This window comes from Gossypium raimondii, chromosome 5 (assembly GCF_025698545.1).
Source record: "Gossypium raimondii isolate GPD5lz chromosome 5, ASM2569854v1, whole genome shotgun sequence".
Lineage (NCBI taxonomy): Eukaryota > Viridiplantae > Streptophyta > Magnoliopsida > Malvales > Malvaceae > Gossypium > Gossypium raimondii.
This window is the reverse complement of record NC_068569.1, coordinates 29,320,595-29,337,999: the sequence shown is the minus strand read 5'-3', so window position 1 is coordinate 29,337,999 and position 17,405 is coordinate 29,320,595. Positions and strand designations below refer to the sequence as shown.

The 17,405-nt window shown below is 31.6% G+C and overlaps 1 protein-coding gene across 4 annotated transcripts; it reads right to left on the bottom strand.

Moving 5' to 3' along the window:
- Positions 1 to 335: 335 nt before the first annotated feature.
- On the bottom strand, positions 336 to 5,510 carry LOC105770928 (putative disease resistance protein At3g14460). Of its 4 annotated transcripts, none has more exons than XM_052631479.1 (2): positions 867 to 5,510; positions 336 to 751 (listed from the first exon to the last, which is right to left on the bottom strand). In XM_052631479.1, the coding sequence occupies exon 1, from the start codon at positions 5,330 to 5,332 to the stop codon at positions 1,550 to 1,552; it is 3,783 nt and encodes a 1,260-aa protein (XP_052487439.1). In that variant the 5' UTR covers positions 5,333 to 5,510; the 3' UTR covers positions 336 to 751; positions 867 to 1,549. The 4 variants fall into 4 exon arrangements, with proteins under 4 accessions (XP_052487439.1, XP_052487437.1, XP_052487438.1 ...); XM_052631477.1 differs by having other exon boundaries at positions 336 to 1,176; positions 1,486 to 5,510; XM_052631478.1 differs by having other exon boundaries at positions 336 to 933; positions 1,486 to 5,510.
- Positions 5,511 to 17,405: the final 11,895 nt, after the last annotated feature.

Here is a 17,405-nt window from a genome sequence, read left to right as displayed (position 1 = left end):
GAAAGCTTGAATTTTGCACCAAAGTCAAGAAAGTAAAAGAAAAAATTTGATTGATATATTAATTCATCATATTTTGTAACACAAATTTCATAGGAAACTACAGATTGAACTTGAGAATTTTGATTTAAGTGTACCAAATAGAAATGAAAAAGCATTTACGTTAATATAAGTCTATCAAAATTGTTTTTTTAATCACTACTAAAATAATCTTAATATAAAGATAAGTATTTGATATTTTGACAGTATATTTTAAAAATTATCATGTGTCTTCTTTTTAATATTTTATTATATTAAAATATTACACAAAAGATGAAATAACATGAAAATAATTAACCTTGAAGAAAAGAAGAGTACGGAATGCCATAATATTTATATGATACATCAACATTTTTATAAATACAAAATTGGAAAATCCAAATGCAACACCAATGGTTAGTTCTCATGACACCTTAAGTAGTTTTCTTTGCCATCCAAATGCTTGATAATAACCTATGATCTCAATACACAATGGATTCCAGTGTCAAAAATAATTACTTAGAAGAAAAACGAAGAGTGCTCGGATTACCATAAATCCCAATCAATGAGTACGAACAATGTAAGCCTTAGCTCGGAAATCCTTATTCTTTGTAAAGTTGAATTTTAACAACTTCATCATTGCACCTCTCCGAAACCAAGTACAAAGAGCTTGATGCCAAACCTTCGAAGCATTGAAATTTTTTTGCAGGTACTTCTGGGACTGAAACTTGAGATCCTGCTTTGTCATGTAAAAGGAACTTCATTTGCAGGGGAATCATGAAATAAATTTGCAAACGAAGGGTGCAGGCTGGCTAGAAAACAATTTGCAGGAAAATTAAGCATCAATCAACCTTTATGCCCTTATTGCCCCAACTTCAGCTTCATCAGCATTGCAAATCCCAAAGGGATACGAGAACACTGCAAAAAAAACCCCCTCATGGTTCCTGAGAACCCACCACAATCTGTAAACCCTGATTACTAATGGAAAGGACATCCGAATTAAAAATCAACATATCAACGCCTGGAGGCTGCCAACAAGACGTGATCATCCTAGTAACACTTCCGGATGATAAAAGCTATTGTTGGATATCTTCGAATTACAATTATTCACAGAAAGCATTGCATTTTTGGAGGCAGATCAAAACACAACAGCTGCTGCCACTAGATATTGGGAACCTCTTGATCAGGTAATTATAGTAAAGCGGAAAATTTTTAACAGCACGAAGCTGAACTGATCAAATTTACTACAACAATAAGATAATTATTGAAATACTGACAACAAAACTGTGTTTGGGGGAGAAAAGAAATGTAAAAATAAACAACACATGCAATTCACAGCAAATAGTATAACAAAGTCAAAAAACTTTAACAAGGATGAGAATACAGTATTTAACGTTTAAGAATTTCTGAAAAAAAAAAATTTAAGTAAAACACTACAATAAGTAGTGAAAAGAAAAGAAAACGGTGTACCTGAGTTTGGCTGCTTTAATAATGGCAAAAGGATACATTTATGACACTCAGCTTCTGAGTCCTGCTATATGATGAGCTCTCCATGATTGTGAATGACAGGGATGTGGGAAATCTTGGGCCAATCTTTGCCTTTCTCCTTTTTGCAACGTTTTCTCAGCAAGGGGCAATTGTTAATGGACAAATAAGAAATAGAGGTAAGGAGAATCTTTTCTGGCAAGGATTGGAGCTTTGGACAGCTGTCGATAATCAACTCACAAAGAGAGGTGAAGTGTTGAAAGGCCTTATTGTCCAAAAACTTTAGATTTGGAAGATCAGAGATGGTGAGAGATGTTATAGAAGATGGCAACATATGTTCATCTGGAAAAGACCCCATCTCTAATTCTGCACCTGAGAGTTCAAAACCTCTAAGTGAAGGGAGTGTTCGCAAACCCCATGCTCTCCTCATCATGCTAGCAATTAGCTTGTCAGTTCTTCCAATTTCAATAGTTTTTAATTTGGAGGATAAACCCTCTTCTGGAAATGACTCTATCTCTGGACAATATCGTATTGACAAATGCTCAAGGGATGGGAAAAGGGAGCGCATTTGCTCAGGCAATGACTTTAAAGTCATGCAATGCCAAAGTGTGAGCGAGGTCAAATTGGTGGCAGATAATTCATCTTCAATTTGCAAAGATGTAAAATTAGTGCAATGGTAGATTTGCAGATAATTGAGAAGTGAGAGATGCTGGTGAGAGCCATTTGATGCACAGGTTGACTTCAAGTCTTCACATTCCCAAATAGAAACATAATTTAGCATAGGCATTGATCCTAATGGGAAAGACTCCAGTTTATGACACTTGCCTTCTATTATCAAGGATTCAAGAGCTGTATACAAGAGGATCTTCGAACAATCCAAGACAGGACACCTTTCAATGTTCAATTCTTTCAGAGTGATAGGTAGCTTACCTTCAGGAAGGATTTTGAGTTTAGAACAATCCAAAATAGCTAACTTTTTTAGATGACTGCAGTGTTGCACCATCTTCTCCAACATGGAATCATCAATATTCAAATCTCGAATTTGCAACTTTTGAAGCCCACAAGGCAATGGCCCCAATCGCAGTGCATTACATCTCCGTAAATTAAGTTGGCGAATGCTTGTTGTCCTTGGAAGCAAGCTTTCAAGATTCTCGCAATTTCTAATTTCCAGTTTCGTTAAAGACCGGAGGTGTTTCGGTAGATTCTTAGTTAGCTTGGGACAATCTATTATGCTAAGCTCTTGGAGAAGGTAGAAAGCTTCAACTTTGAAACAAAACCACTCTTCCCACTCCGGCATATCCTCAAATCTCAGATTTTCAAGAGAACCAAATGGTTTAGTCAAAGCATGACCACTCCCATAGAACTCATCACCGACTTTTACTACCGCACTAAATCCAGAAATGGAGAGAGATTTCAATGATGATAATTGCCCAAGCGGTGGCATGGAGTGGCAAAATTTGCAACCTCTTAAGTGCACAGATACTACATTTAAGAATGAAGAATGTCCCACCCATTCTGGAAATCTTGTTCCTCTATAAAAACCAATTACAAGATGCTCCAAGTTTGTATGAGGCTCCAGTTGTTGAAGAACTTCTTTATCAGCCTCAAATTGTCCAAGTACTTCACTACCATAAGTGTGCTTCTTCCATCTAAATTCCAGCTCCTTAAGATTCATCTTGTCCTTCAAATTGACACTTTTGGCATCCCTAGCACATGCAACATTTTTTAGACCTGAAATGGCAAGTTGTCCATGTAGGTGCTTGAGCTTTCCCAACTCTTCAATGCTTGAACCATTTTGCTCACCTAAAACAAAATCTGTTAATGTTCGAAGATCTTTCAACTTGCCCATTCCTTTTGGCATCCTTGCTAACGTTGTTCCCCTGATATTGAGATAATACATGTTGATCAATCTCCCCATATCTTTAGGCAGTTCAACAAGGTTGCTACAATGAAACAAAGTTAACATTTGCAGATTATACAACGTACTTAAAGAATTAGGCAAACTTTTAATTGAAGAGCCTGACAGATCCAAACTTCGCAGATGCTTCAACTTACTAATTTCTTTGGGTATTTCATTGATATTACGATATTTAGCCAAAGAAAGTACTCGCAACCTCGATTTCGACAACAAATCATGCATTACCTTGTTGGTAACATAAGAATGCCAAGGCAAAGACTTTAAGCTTAGGAATGTGCGCAGCCCTTTGGCTTTAGGTAAAGTCTCAAATTTCTTTCTCACATCATAATTTTCTTGGACATTGGATAAATGACGTGCCTTCTGATTTATTTCACATAAATTATCACAACCTTCCAATCTGCAGAAGAACTCCCCAGCTACAGATTTAGCTAAATCACTAATTAGATCGTGCATGACAAAACAAGATTTATCTAAGCTTAACTGGTGAAAAAAAGATCTTGATGCTAAATCTTTGAAGTACTCTTTACCTTGTTCTTCCATCTCTTCTTTTGACTTGAAATTCAATAAAAGATCTTCAGCCATCCACAATCGGACGAGTTCTTCTTTCTTGAACTCATAGTCTTTTGGAAAAAGTGAACAATATGCAAAGCAACGCTTCAAATGTGAAGGAAGATAATAATAACTTAACCTTAGTGCAGGAAGGATACCATCTGTAATGTCCCACAGGTTGCTGGTTGATATTTTATTCCATTCATCAACATCCAGGTTACACCGTAGAAGACCTCCAAGTGCTTTTGCTGCAAGGGGGAGGCCTCTGCATCTTTTGACCATTGCTTCACTGGTTGCTATCAAATTTGGATGCATGCTCGGGCTTGTATCAACAAATGCATGTTTTGCAAATAACTCCCAGCAATCCTCATCGGATAAGATATTAAGATGATAAGTTGGAACTGTCCTCATAATGGATGCTACACTTTCATTGCGAGTAGTTACAACAATCTTGCTGTTTTTCGCCCCGAAACAGAAAGGACTTCTCAACTCTTCCCAATCAACATATTTCTCATTCCAAACATCATCCAATACAAATAGGAACTTCTTTCCCAACAGCTTCTCTTTTAGTTTAAGTTGAAGCTGATTTAGATTCTGACTACTATCACAGATAGAAGTGATCTCTTCAAGAATGGTTTTGATTACCCTGAAAGCATCAAATTCCTCAGAAACACACACCCATGCTTTGATGTCAAACCATTCATCCACTCTCTTGTCATTGTAGACCAATTGTGCAAGGGTGGTTTTACCAACCCCGCCCATCCCCACTATAGGTATCACATCCAGCTGATTTCCGTTAGCATTTTCTAAGCACAACAACTTCATTATTGCTTCTTTTTCATTGTCTCTACCATAAACACCAGATTCATCCACTAAAGAAGTTGCAGGAGGTCTCTGAAATGCCTTCTCCCCTCTACAATATTCTTTCAAACCCAGGATTTCTTTTTGTTTGACTAGAGATTCAAACCTCTCAAGAACATCTTCTAGCTTAGATTCCATGCCTCTACTGAAAGGATTGAAAGACGAAACAACGCGAATTACCTTCGTTGAAGCAATTTCATCCTCAGCTTCCAACCTGGCTCGAAGTGCTTCAGTAGCAATTTCATCGACCAGGTCCTCTGCGTCATAAACAGCATCTTTAAGCTCAGAAACCCAATCTTTGACATTTGGATTGGTAATCTGTTTGTCTTCAGCATCATCCAGCACAGCCTTGACAGACATCAACGTTGGCTTCAGTTTCTTCACCAATCCCTTTTCCAGTTTCTTTCCCCTAATGAAATCCAGGAATCCTTGAGAAGCCATTCTATCGAACAGAACCTGAAGAGCTGCTGAGAGAAAGGCTCCACCAACTGCGGCCCCCGCCATGTCTGGTACTCGAAGGTAAGAATTGAAGAAGAAGAAGAAGATGATGAAAATTGGAGAAATAAAGTGTTGATAATTGTTAACTTCTGATTGTTTTCGACTGAAATGTTTGAACTTTTTGATTAACGGTTTTCAATAGGCAAGTTTGTCGTAACCTAGAATAATTATTTTTATGTTAAATTGGGTTTCTTTTTTCCCGAAAATAATGTGTGTGTTTTTCCCTTTTTAAGGAAAAATATTTTATAAGTATAATACTCTTTATAAATTTAAAATTAATTTTATATTTCTATTTTAAGAATTTAATTCTTTATTTTTAAAATTTATAATTCAAGTTTAATGGTTAACATTATTAAATTTTTTAAAAATTTATCTATATAACATTTTGAAATAATAATAATAAACTACACTAAATGCCACTATTTTTTTTTAACATGAATGTTTGCCATCAACCTTTTAAAACTTACAAATATGCTACTAATGTTTCATGTGTTTACAAAATGCTACCCAGACGTGGATTTCCACGTAATAGAAAAAAATGAAACAAAATAATTATTTTAAAAATTTAAATAAATATAAAAATTCTTTTGATTGTTAAATAAGCATAAAAAATTATTTACTTTTAGGACTTTTTAATTTTTAAATATTGTTACGTTAGCCTGGAGTACATATGCAATGGTAGAGCCAGGAGGCTGACACCCTAGAATAGAAAATTTTCTATTTAAGTCTTTTATAATTTATAAAATTTTAAATTAATAATAGTAAAATTACAATTTGCCCCACAAATGATAAAATTTTGATTTAATCATTTAAAAATTATAAATATATAAACTATCAAAATAGTAAAATTAAATTTTTACTATATAATTACTCTATTAACCATGTCAGAACTCAATAGTAAAAATGGATGGAATCCATTGCCTTCCTTATGTTTGGAACCTGTGTAATAGGATTTAAAAAGAAAATTTTTCGGCTCTACGCATCATATTTTATTGAGAAATCATAATGGTTGTTATCAAGTTCGATGATGATAACTCTTCTTCAAACTTGATTTTCCTTTCTTAGTGGAGTTGCATAATTTTGTCTTTCAACATAGAGAACTTCTTGAGAGGATAACTAATCAATCAGTGGTATTTGCAATAGTTGGGATCAATTACTCGATCGCCTTCTTCAAGTCTTTTCTTTCTTGGAAATCAATTCACTTAGCTATTAAAAGTTCTTCAAGCATGTTTGGAACATCAGCATAAGGAAATGATACTTTTTTTTTCTTATCTCTCCTTCAATGTAACTCTTGTTGTACCTTCAAATTGAGCATAAATAAGCTTCACATTATAGCCATGGATTGATCGACAACTTCATTATCTATTAAAATTCCCCCCTTTGTGAACTACTTGCTCAAGAGCTTCTTGATTTTAGTGTCTATCATATTTAACTTTATGTCGTAAGCTCGAGTAGCTAATTCTTTAAAGGACTTCAGTTTGATGCCTTGGAGAATGTAGTGCAAGTCCCAAATCATGCCTTGTATGCACATGTCAATGGCAAAGTATTATGATAATTTCTTTTTGCATTGTAAACTTTGATTCCTCTAGTGATGGATGTAATCAATGATTGGCTTGTGTTTCCTCTATTTTGAGCTTGTGAGCTCAATCACACTGACAATGCGACGAGTGCTATAGAATCGATTGAGAAATTGCCTTTCAGGTTCTTCTTACCTGTCAACCATTCTAGGCTTAAGATCAGTGTACCAACCAAAGACATTTTCTTTTATTGATCGAACAAATTGTTAACTATGAGATATTCATCAATATAGACACTATTACAGGTTTCCACAAAGTGAACAACATGTTGACGTAGATTTTCTTTACTATCAAACTGTTGGAATTTTGGAGGTTGATAATTTTCAAGCATCTTCAAATGATCAATCCACTAAATGTATGGCTTTGAATATGTATATCAATGTGGAGCAACAGCTTCAACTTCATCTTTGATGAGATCCTTGAGTTGATAAGTCGTTTATCAACAACTTTGATTTCACCAACTTCTTGAAAAGTTTGGTGTTGAGTTTCATTGGAAGAAGTTTGGTTGCTTCCACCTAGATGATCAATTTGAGCCATCATCAAAGCGATTTGATCATCCATTCATTTTATGCTTGTAGTAAGACTCTCCACTATTTTTGCTAGAAATGTGATAACTCTAGGATATAGAGTTATTTTATTATTTTTAAGCTTATATTTCAATCAAGATAAGAGTGGTTTAAAGTGTTTTTGTAGTTATTTTAATTATGTTTATATTAAGTAGCTAATTTTTTAAGCTTTTATTTTAATAATGAATTTCTACCAAATGAGATATTGAAAATGTGAATTTTTATCCTTGAAGGTGGCTAGTAGAAACATTGGAAATGTGGAGAAAAGAATATGCTAAATTTCACCAATTGAAGCCTCAATGCTGCAGCAAAACCACAACATCGAGCTTGATAGGAACAAATTGGAGACTTCATATTTAAAAAATGCCATATCAGCTTTTGGGCTTAACCCCCTCTCTTAATCAAGTGCAGTTGATAACCAAGAATCAGAAAGAATAGGTTATGCAAAAAATGTAAAGGCCTAAACACTCCCAAGAGGACAAAAATGGATTAGGAAAAGGAGTTGACCTAGCCTACAATCTTTTGGGGATATAAATACCCCATTTTCAGAAAATATAAGGTGGGAGTCACCTAGTAACAAAAAGAGAACATCAATTTTCAAAAGAAAGCAAATCAGAAGAGAAGAAGATAAAAAGAGAAAGAAAAAAAAGAAGAACGACTTGAGGAGAATCCCCTTATTTAGCTCAACATCTCTTCATTTTTCTCTTTTGCCTTCTATTTCGTTTCTTTGCTATTTTGAACCATGGTTGAGTTCTGTTTAATTGTTGTTAATTTGACAATTATGGGCAAAATGTTCATTAGCTAGAATAATTATGGAACTTTAATATGAGATTATTGGTACTTTGCTAAGGATGCATGTTGCAATGTGAGATTTATTCATTCAAGTGTTATTCATTTTTAATGTTTGCTATTGTCTGATCAACATTAGAGGGTAATTGAGTTAATTGCTAATTCTGAAAACGTTGTGATTAATGGACGTAAAACTTCAATAATGCATGTTTAACTTCTTTGATTTTACATTTGTAATGATATAGACATATATTGTTACTGTGCAAAATCTTGTAGGTATGGTGCTTGCAAGTGTAATCTTGACATTAAATTAACATAGACATATGTTAAATGGACTAAAAAATTGAACAAAGTGGCTTCGAGAGAAGCCTATAAATTATTGATTCTAGATTAATAATGTAACACCCCAGTTTTGGCGAGTTCTGGGTTTTTGGCAGGTAGTCGTAAAATAATCTATTTGGTGAAGTGTTATTCGCCCAATTGTCTAATTTGACGTATGGAATGGGCATATAGTAGTGGTCAGGGTTGAAAGTTGAGACTTGTAATACCCTGAAAATCTTTACAGTAAGATATTATCTTTGATATAATAAAATAAGAAAATAAAGTGTCGAAAAGGGGAAATTTTGGAGTTATGTCAACATTGGGACGTATATTATGACATATTAGTTCAAGAAAGGATTAAATCGCAAAAGTGAGAAAAGCTTTGTTGCCCAATAGTAAATACTTGAAATTTGAGGGGTTAAAGTGTAAATAAGAAAAAGTTGAAGGACCAATGGTGTAAATATTTTAAGGGTGGAATGATCTAGAAACTAAGAAAAATGGATGGATTAGGACCAAATTGAAAAAGGTGAAGAAGTTTGAGGGACTAAATCATAATTTTACCAAATTAAGTAATACTCAAGATGGAATTTTAAAAGATTATGAATGGCAAAATGGTCAATTAGAAGAGAGAAAAATCTAGAAGATAATGATGATGTTGGAGATATTTTAGATTAATAAATAAATAAATATTAGTTTATTAATATTTTAATTTGATTTTTTAAATGATATTTTATTATTTTATTATTAATTTATTTAGTATATATATGTGGAAAGAAAGATGAAAAGCAACCATCCCCACCATTTCTCCATGCATTAACGTGAGAAGAAGAGGGAAAGAAAGAAAGTTTTGCTTTCTTTACAATTTGGTCCTCTCACAAAAAATTCACCATTTTCACTTAGAATTCAAAGAATTTTCCATAGCCACCAAGAGAGAAAATTGATAAGGAGACTATGAGGAGCTAGAATATCAAGTTGGATTCAAGAAATTGGAGCCGGAGGAGAGAGAAAATCAAGTTAAAGGTTGAAATCAATAGGACAAGGTAAGAACATTGAGATTTCAATATATTTTTAAGTTTGATATTATTGAAATAGCATGGAAAAGATGTTATAGTAGAGTTTTTCTTATATAAATTCTTATGTTCTTGATATATTAGTGAAGAGAAATAAGTGAAAGTGATGAGAAATATTATAGAGGAAGGGAATAAGGAAGTTATAAACTTAGTAATTAACATTTTGCACTAAAACAGTTTTGGACAGCAGCAGTAGGTTAACTTTGAAAAATCACCATAAATTGTGGAAATGAAATTAGAGGATGAAAAAAATATAGAATTAAAGCTTACTGAGTCTAGTTTCTCATAAAAGAAACGGTGTAAGTAATGGAAATGTAAATCATGAGATATAATAGATTTTGTGAGATAAGTTCAGAATGATTTCGGGTTCCCCTATTTTGAGTTTGGAAAATCATCAAAAATTGTACAAAAATAAACATGGGTTATAATTTATATGCTTAAAATCCTTAGAGAGTCTATTTTCAATAGAAACAAACAGTGATATCATCCTAATTCTGTACAAGGAGATAATTAAGTTTTAGTGAAGAAGGGTCGGAACTGTTAGACAGCAGAACAGAGGTGACTTTAAAGAATAAACTGCACTTATTGACTAAACCAAAAATTTTGAAAATTTTATGGTAAGAATATATGTAAGTCTAGTTTTAGGGAAAATTAGCGGATCCTAATTTAGAGTTCTGTAGCTCAAGATGCAGAACAGAGGTGACTTTAAAGAATAAACTGTACTTATTGGCTAAACCAAAAATTTTGAAAATTTTATGGTAAGAATATATGTAAGTCTAGTTTTAGGGAAAATTAGCGGATCCTAATTTAGAGTTCTGTAGCTCAAGATAAAAATAATTTAGTGGCTATGACTCAAATGGACAGTTTTGAATAAATTTACAAGTAAATAGTGAAATCATAGATAATGTTACTTATAAGCATATTATATAAATTAAGGATGTGGAATGGAGAGGAGGAGGAGGAAAATTTATATATATGAATATTCAGCTAGCATGGATAATTTGCACGTTTTAGGCGCAGGGACTAAATTGAATAAAAGTAAAACTTTAAGGGTAAATTTGTAAAAATGTCAAAAAGTGACCAAATTGCATGAAATGAATTGTTTTATTATTTAAATTAGTAAATTGAATGAAATATTAATTTAGATCGAGATTGGGTGAAATTTTGAGAAAAATAGAAAATTTTCAAAATATCCATGAATTTTGGTATTTCGCAATTTAGTCCAGTAAGCTCGAATGAGTTATATTCTATATAATTTTAATTGAAGTGAATGCTATTTGGTAATGAATATTATATATATGTGTATTATTATTGAACTGAATTATTATTGGTAATATGTATAATTATTTGATGCATTTAGATGATTATCGGAAGCTCAATTGAGTTGGAAGCTTGTTGGAGATATATCATAGTATCCATTGGTTCTATCGGTAATTTTGGATGATTTGATTCTGGTTATAATGGCATGTATAAGTTAAATTGGTTAACGTTAGCTCATTAATGTTTTGATTTTGATTTGTTATAAATATGAATGCTAGATAAAAATGATATGTCTGAAAATTAATTAGCAAACTCCGGTAATATCTCGTACCCTATTTTGGTGTCGAATACAGGTAATGGGTGTTACAAGACTTATATCATAATGCGTTGTTATGCAAAAAGGAAGATTTTGGTGATTGTAAAGGGACAATGATGATTGGAGACAGCGCGAAGGGTATTGAACACCATGTTTGTCTGAGTTACTATGGTAGTTACATTGTAAATATTTTGGTTAGGAATCAACTTGGTAGAATAATTTGATATTATTTTTTATTTTTTATTTTCATTAATGTTACTCTTAGCAGTGGCAGAGCCAAAAAAATATTTTTAGAGGGGTGAAATTAAGTTCTATATCTCTAAAATTTTATAAGTTATAAAAGGACTTAAATGAAAAAAAATTCCATTTTAGGGGGCTGGGGCCCCTACCTGCACCCTTTGGCTCCGTCACTGACTCTTAGAATTTGTAGACTATTAAGTAAGAAAAACTCTTAATTAAAATGACACTTGTCGAATTACAGTGAGTTAAGGCTATATATAAATAGGTGGAAGAGTTCTTTAGAGGAGTTTTTCTTCTTCCTAATATTATAATATTTTTATAGTATATTTTTTTATAAAAATAATTTGAGTAAGCTTAAAGTGGATTTGAGTTAGTCATTTACAAATTTAAATAAGTTTGACAAAATTTAAGACCCATATTTAATATAAGACTTGACTTGGATAGCCATAAAATGTATTAATATTGTATAGGTAGGCCCGAACTTAACTCGACCAATAATAATTTCTATTCACTAATAGTGTACAAATTTATGCACCCATGATATATCAAATATAAAATCATCTTTTAATTTTATATTTGTATAAAAGTTAAAATGCAATTTAATATTTTAATATTTTATATTTTTATAATTTTTTTAAAATTTAAAATTTTATTATTTTAAAAATTAAAGTACAATTTTATTATATTCTAACTTAAATTTTATAATTTATAAAATTGAAAAGTTAAAGTTCTAAGTGTAGGGCTGACCTCTGCTTAAGTATACCTCTATATATGCAAAATGTTGTGAAAGTCTTATTTATCTTTTGTTGAAGTTTTAATTAAAATATTGGCAAGAAAAATAAACTAAAAATATAATACAAAATATGATAATTAATGTATTAAAATTTGTTTATATATACTACATTAAATATGATAATATGAAGCCAAAAATATAAATACAAAAGTAATCGAATTATTAAATCTATTGAAGCATAAATTTTTTGTTTTGTCCTTTTGGTTTTTTCAGTAGAGGACTTATTACCATCCTAACTTTTTATTTCATCTTAAAATACTTATGTTCAACACCAACACCCATTGTTTGAAAAGTTTTAAAATATTAATATATGTTTTTTGAAATATTACAAAATATTTATTTAATGTTATAATTATTGATTAATTGCAATACTTTTGAGCTGAATTGGAAATATTTTCATCCTAGCTCAATTCAATGTATGTATATATATATATCCAATAGTATAAGGAAGTAATGGTTAAATTTTTGGTGGTATATTCTAACACTAGAGTTCAAACATCCCTCCCCAACCAATATATATTTGGGCAATTTCTACATAAAGTCCTTCTACTATTTAGTTTTAACAAATTTAGTTTCTCTATTACAATTTGGTCATTTCTAGTTTTTCTATTTTCGGAATGTTTATTTTCACTCATTAGTTCAAACTTTTCCATTAACTCTATCAAATAATTTGACATGGTTTATTTTTATAAATGCAATGACATGGCATATATATACACTCTCGATTTTATTTTTTGTACATTACAAAAGAAAACTTGTATAAAATAATGGGAAAATTGTATTTTGAAAATTCATGAGACTTTTCATACAATTTTATCTATATAAATGACTTTAAGATAAAGCAAGGGTTTTATATAACTTTTGATTAATGTATAGTGAAAATAGAAATTCAACACAAAAGAGTATCCTAAATAAAGTCATGACATCTCTAGATTAGCAGAGGAGAAAAATAAAATCAAAAGGAACTTCGTTTTAAATTCCTTATCATATAATTCATCAAATATTCGTTATATATATATCTACTTACATCTGCATTCATTTCTTCATTATATATCTTCATATATCACATATCTACTTTGAAGGAAACTGTATATATAACACAAACAAAGCTTATATTCTTCATCTTCGATCTAAATTGATCAACCTTCTCATGGCTTGGTCGAGACATCCGAGGTCGTCGAACACATTGTCGAACCAAAAGTATGACCGTTTATGTACCGGCTAGGCGCGGACGTACGATGAAACCCTTTAGGCAAGCAACCCTTCACGTCTTGTTTCTGGAAACCATGTTTCGTACTGGTTTCCGGCTTGAACATGACCAGGTCTTGAGCCTTGGACGCCAACGGCCTCATGGCACCCGCAACGATTGTCCCAGAACTCGGTCCAGTCATCCGAGAGGGGGGAGATAAAAGAAGGGAGAAGTAGAGCAAAAACATGAAGAAAAGAGTGGTAGTAGACATCGTTGGTATTGAAGATAGTTTTGAAAGGGGAGGGAGAGGGGGTGGCTTTAAATAGGGTACTGGGACCGACTCAAAATATATTTGCTAGCTGGGTCATAGGGTACAACTTGGTGCGGTGGACAATGGGGAGTTTTTGCTTTTGAACGATGCAAAGTGATGAAGCTCGTGCATTTCATAAATCGATATCTTCTTAAGGTTTGAAAGTCAAAAGTCAACCACTCTTCCATTGCATTTATTCCTTTGGTTTTACAGTTTATCCTCCATATATTACCATACATTTGTTAACCACTTGAGAACTATTTGAGTCCTTATACCGTTATTGTTCATAAATTTATATAATATGAGTAAATCATGATTTCACCCCATTAAATAAACAGGCTAAAACCTAGTAATGAGATGACATTATCGGTTTGGTTTAACACCGTTAATGCATATAAGCCCTTAGCCTTTATTTCTATTTCTCTCTTTTAAAAAAAAGAAAATATTGATATTATATATTGAATTTACTTGAAATGTGCTGCGTATATGAGGAACCAACCTTCCATATCGAATTGCAATAAGAGAACCTTATATAAAGGAAACAATTTTTGGATTTTTATTTTAAGGTAGTTATATTGACGAAAAAATTATTCAGTATATTTCCCTAAAAGTTTTTAAGCCTGGTAAGTAAAGTCGTGGTGATAATGATAAGTGTATTATAAGAATATAGTAAAATATTAATATATAAATATATAAAAAAGGGACACAAGTCAATTTTTAATATTGTTTGTGGAATAAAAAAGTATACTACTAACCCATATATTTAGAAGATGTATTTAAAAGTATTTATGGATTAGATCCTATTGACAAAAAAAAAAAAGAAAAGAAAGAAGAAGGTCAAAAGCACATATGGCTTGACCTCTTAGCAAGAGGCGGATATAGGGGGATTGGAGGGCATCAGCCCCTAAATTTTGTAAAAAAAAATTTAGGCCCCTTTGAATTTTAAACTTTTTTATTTTAATATTAGAATTAGTGTTTAAAAAAGTAAAATTTAGTGTTTGGCGCCCAAAAGTTTTTCAAAGTTGATTTCTTTTATAGGATTTATAATTTTTAATGATAAAATAAAGTTTAATAATTACAATATCAAACATTAATTAGGTAAAAAATAAACTTAAATAATTATAATATCTAATACAAATTGAACATTTAATTTGTTTTATTTTTCTTAAATTTTAGTGATTAAGATTATCTCAAATTTAAAACACCTTATTCAAATAGTTTAACAATATATTTTATATTGTTAATGTTTTAAATATTTTAAACGAAAATATTCTTAACTAAAAAGTAAATAAATTTAGCCGAGGTAACTTATGGAATAATGAAAGAAAAGACATTGTATATATGGAAAATTATTTGATACATTGCTAGTAGAGTTTTTAGACTCCACAAACAATGTTAGGGGTTAATAAATATCCTATAATGGTATAATAAAATATTAAAATAAAAATTTTAAAAAAGAGGTATATGACCATTTTAAAATTATTTGTAAAATGAAAAAGATTAGTTGGGGTTATAGATTCAAAACATTAATTTTTTAGAAAGATTTTTTATGTCCAACATTAATTTTAGAGAGATTTAAAACATTAATTCAATTTTCGTTGTCTTTACGAAATTTAAAGAGGAAGAAAATGAATAAGTCAAACATTGTCCCATGACCTTAGATATCATGCAATTTTATTTTATTTTTTTGAATAATATCATGCACTACTTAGACGTGCACTTGAGGGAAATATAAATATAATCAACCTGGCAGACAAAAAGAAGAGAAAAGTCAACCATTTCAATGTCTTATACGTGGGTAGTTTTGATTGGCCCACGTGGGAGAAGTAGCTTACCCAATTCGGGCAGCCCTCTCTCCTTCATCCTATCTGCCTTATTCTTATGCCACGTGTCTGTAAATATTGAGAGAATAGAAAAAGTGAAAGATTTGTGGGTTATTGGGGCAACATGCCAAGATCTCAACGACTACCCCTAAAATCTTAAAAATTAAAGAAGCCAGGATCATAAGACGTGTAGATTGAGGTGGCAATTTGTTGGATATTCACAGATTACGAATCTTTGTGTTGACGTGGCCAGTTGATTTGGGTTGGTGGTGAGATAAAATTGTGTTTACGTCTACTGTACACACTTTGCCGTTTCTAGAGCGTCCTGTGTCATTTTACGGTGGTAGTTTTGCCGGATGGTTATACGGCTTATGTCTTCCAAAATATATAAATCATATGGTGGCTGCTCATTTTATCTATGTGGTTGGGGATTTGATTTCCGTTCATAAAAATCAAACATATTTCATAATTAACTGTTTATCTCTTCATAGAACACATGTAGCGAAGAGATTAATCATTGTTATTAATAGAAGATTACGACAAAAAAAATATTTAAAAATATATAGGAACAAAGGGTTAAAGTTAAATTAAAAATTTTATGAGATTTAAAATATAATTTTATCATCATATTAACTTATGATTGTACTATTTTTAGGGGCTAAACCATAATTTTATTATTCTTGAAGTAACAAGTACAAACTTAAACTTTATGAATTTTAGTGGGGCCAAAGGAAATTTTTCCTATTTTAAGGGGATAGGGCGCTTGCTTGCACCCCTGACGTGACCCTTAGAAATACATCATATTGATGCACCTTGCGACTAGACATGGGCCGGATGGTTTGCCTGCCCCAGTCCGTATGGGTCGGGTTTTTGACATGTTTTTTTTCTTCTAAATTTTAAATTGATTCTATTTAATTTGAATTTAAAATATTTTTGTTTAAATTTAATCTTGAAAACATATCAGCATTAATTCTTTTTTAATTATTATTTTATATACCCATGGTGAAATAAAATAATTTGTTTGTTAATTGTATTAAAAAATGATGGCATAAAAAAATTTAAGTTGAAATTTATTGGTTTCCACCGATATCACAGTATGTCAAAGTTAATGTAGATGTAACTTTGTCCTTAGAAACAAACTATCATGCTTAGGAGTGATTATCTAGGATAACGAGGGCCAAATTTTAGTCTCTTGTTGGAGAAAAAACTACTGTATTTGCTCCACCTTTGCGACAGAGGCTTTAGCGGTGGTGCACCGAAATACATAAAGGATTAATAATGGAGATTATGCAAATTATATAAAAATATGCTTCTGGATAACATAAAAAGAATACTAATTAGGGCTTTAAATTCGTAGAAATGATTAGGCAGTACTTCCCATGATTCTGGTCTAGAGTATCCTCCTATCTGCCGATTAAAGTAATGACTATCAGGAACGAAATAATCCTTTACTATTTTTTAGTTTAAGCCCCATTCGTGGTTTTATCAGATCTGAAAGCAGAGTAGGAACGAAAAAGAAACAATAAAGAATAAAAAAGAAATCTTTTTTTATTATTATTCTTTCTTTCATAGATATAGAGAGATTTAATCCGTGTCATGATTTATGAGCTAATGGAGTGTTTCATTTTTTTTGTAATAGAAAACAATGGGTTGAAATATCTATTGATATTCTACAAGAAGTATTTTATTGGGGCTACAATTTGTTATTGACTTAGGCTTCCATCTTATGATAATAGAAAGTGACTTATTATCAATTGTTTCGAAATTAAACTCGCAGGAAATTGACTTATCGAAGATAAACTCATTTACTTGTTATGTGAAGAGA

What these genes read in the sequence shown, in the direction of transcription:
- LOC105770928 (XM_052631479.1), bottom strand. Translation starts at nt 5,332, where the DNA reads ATGGCGGGGGCCGCAGTTGGTGGAGCCTTTCTCTCAGCAGCTCTTCAG.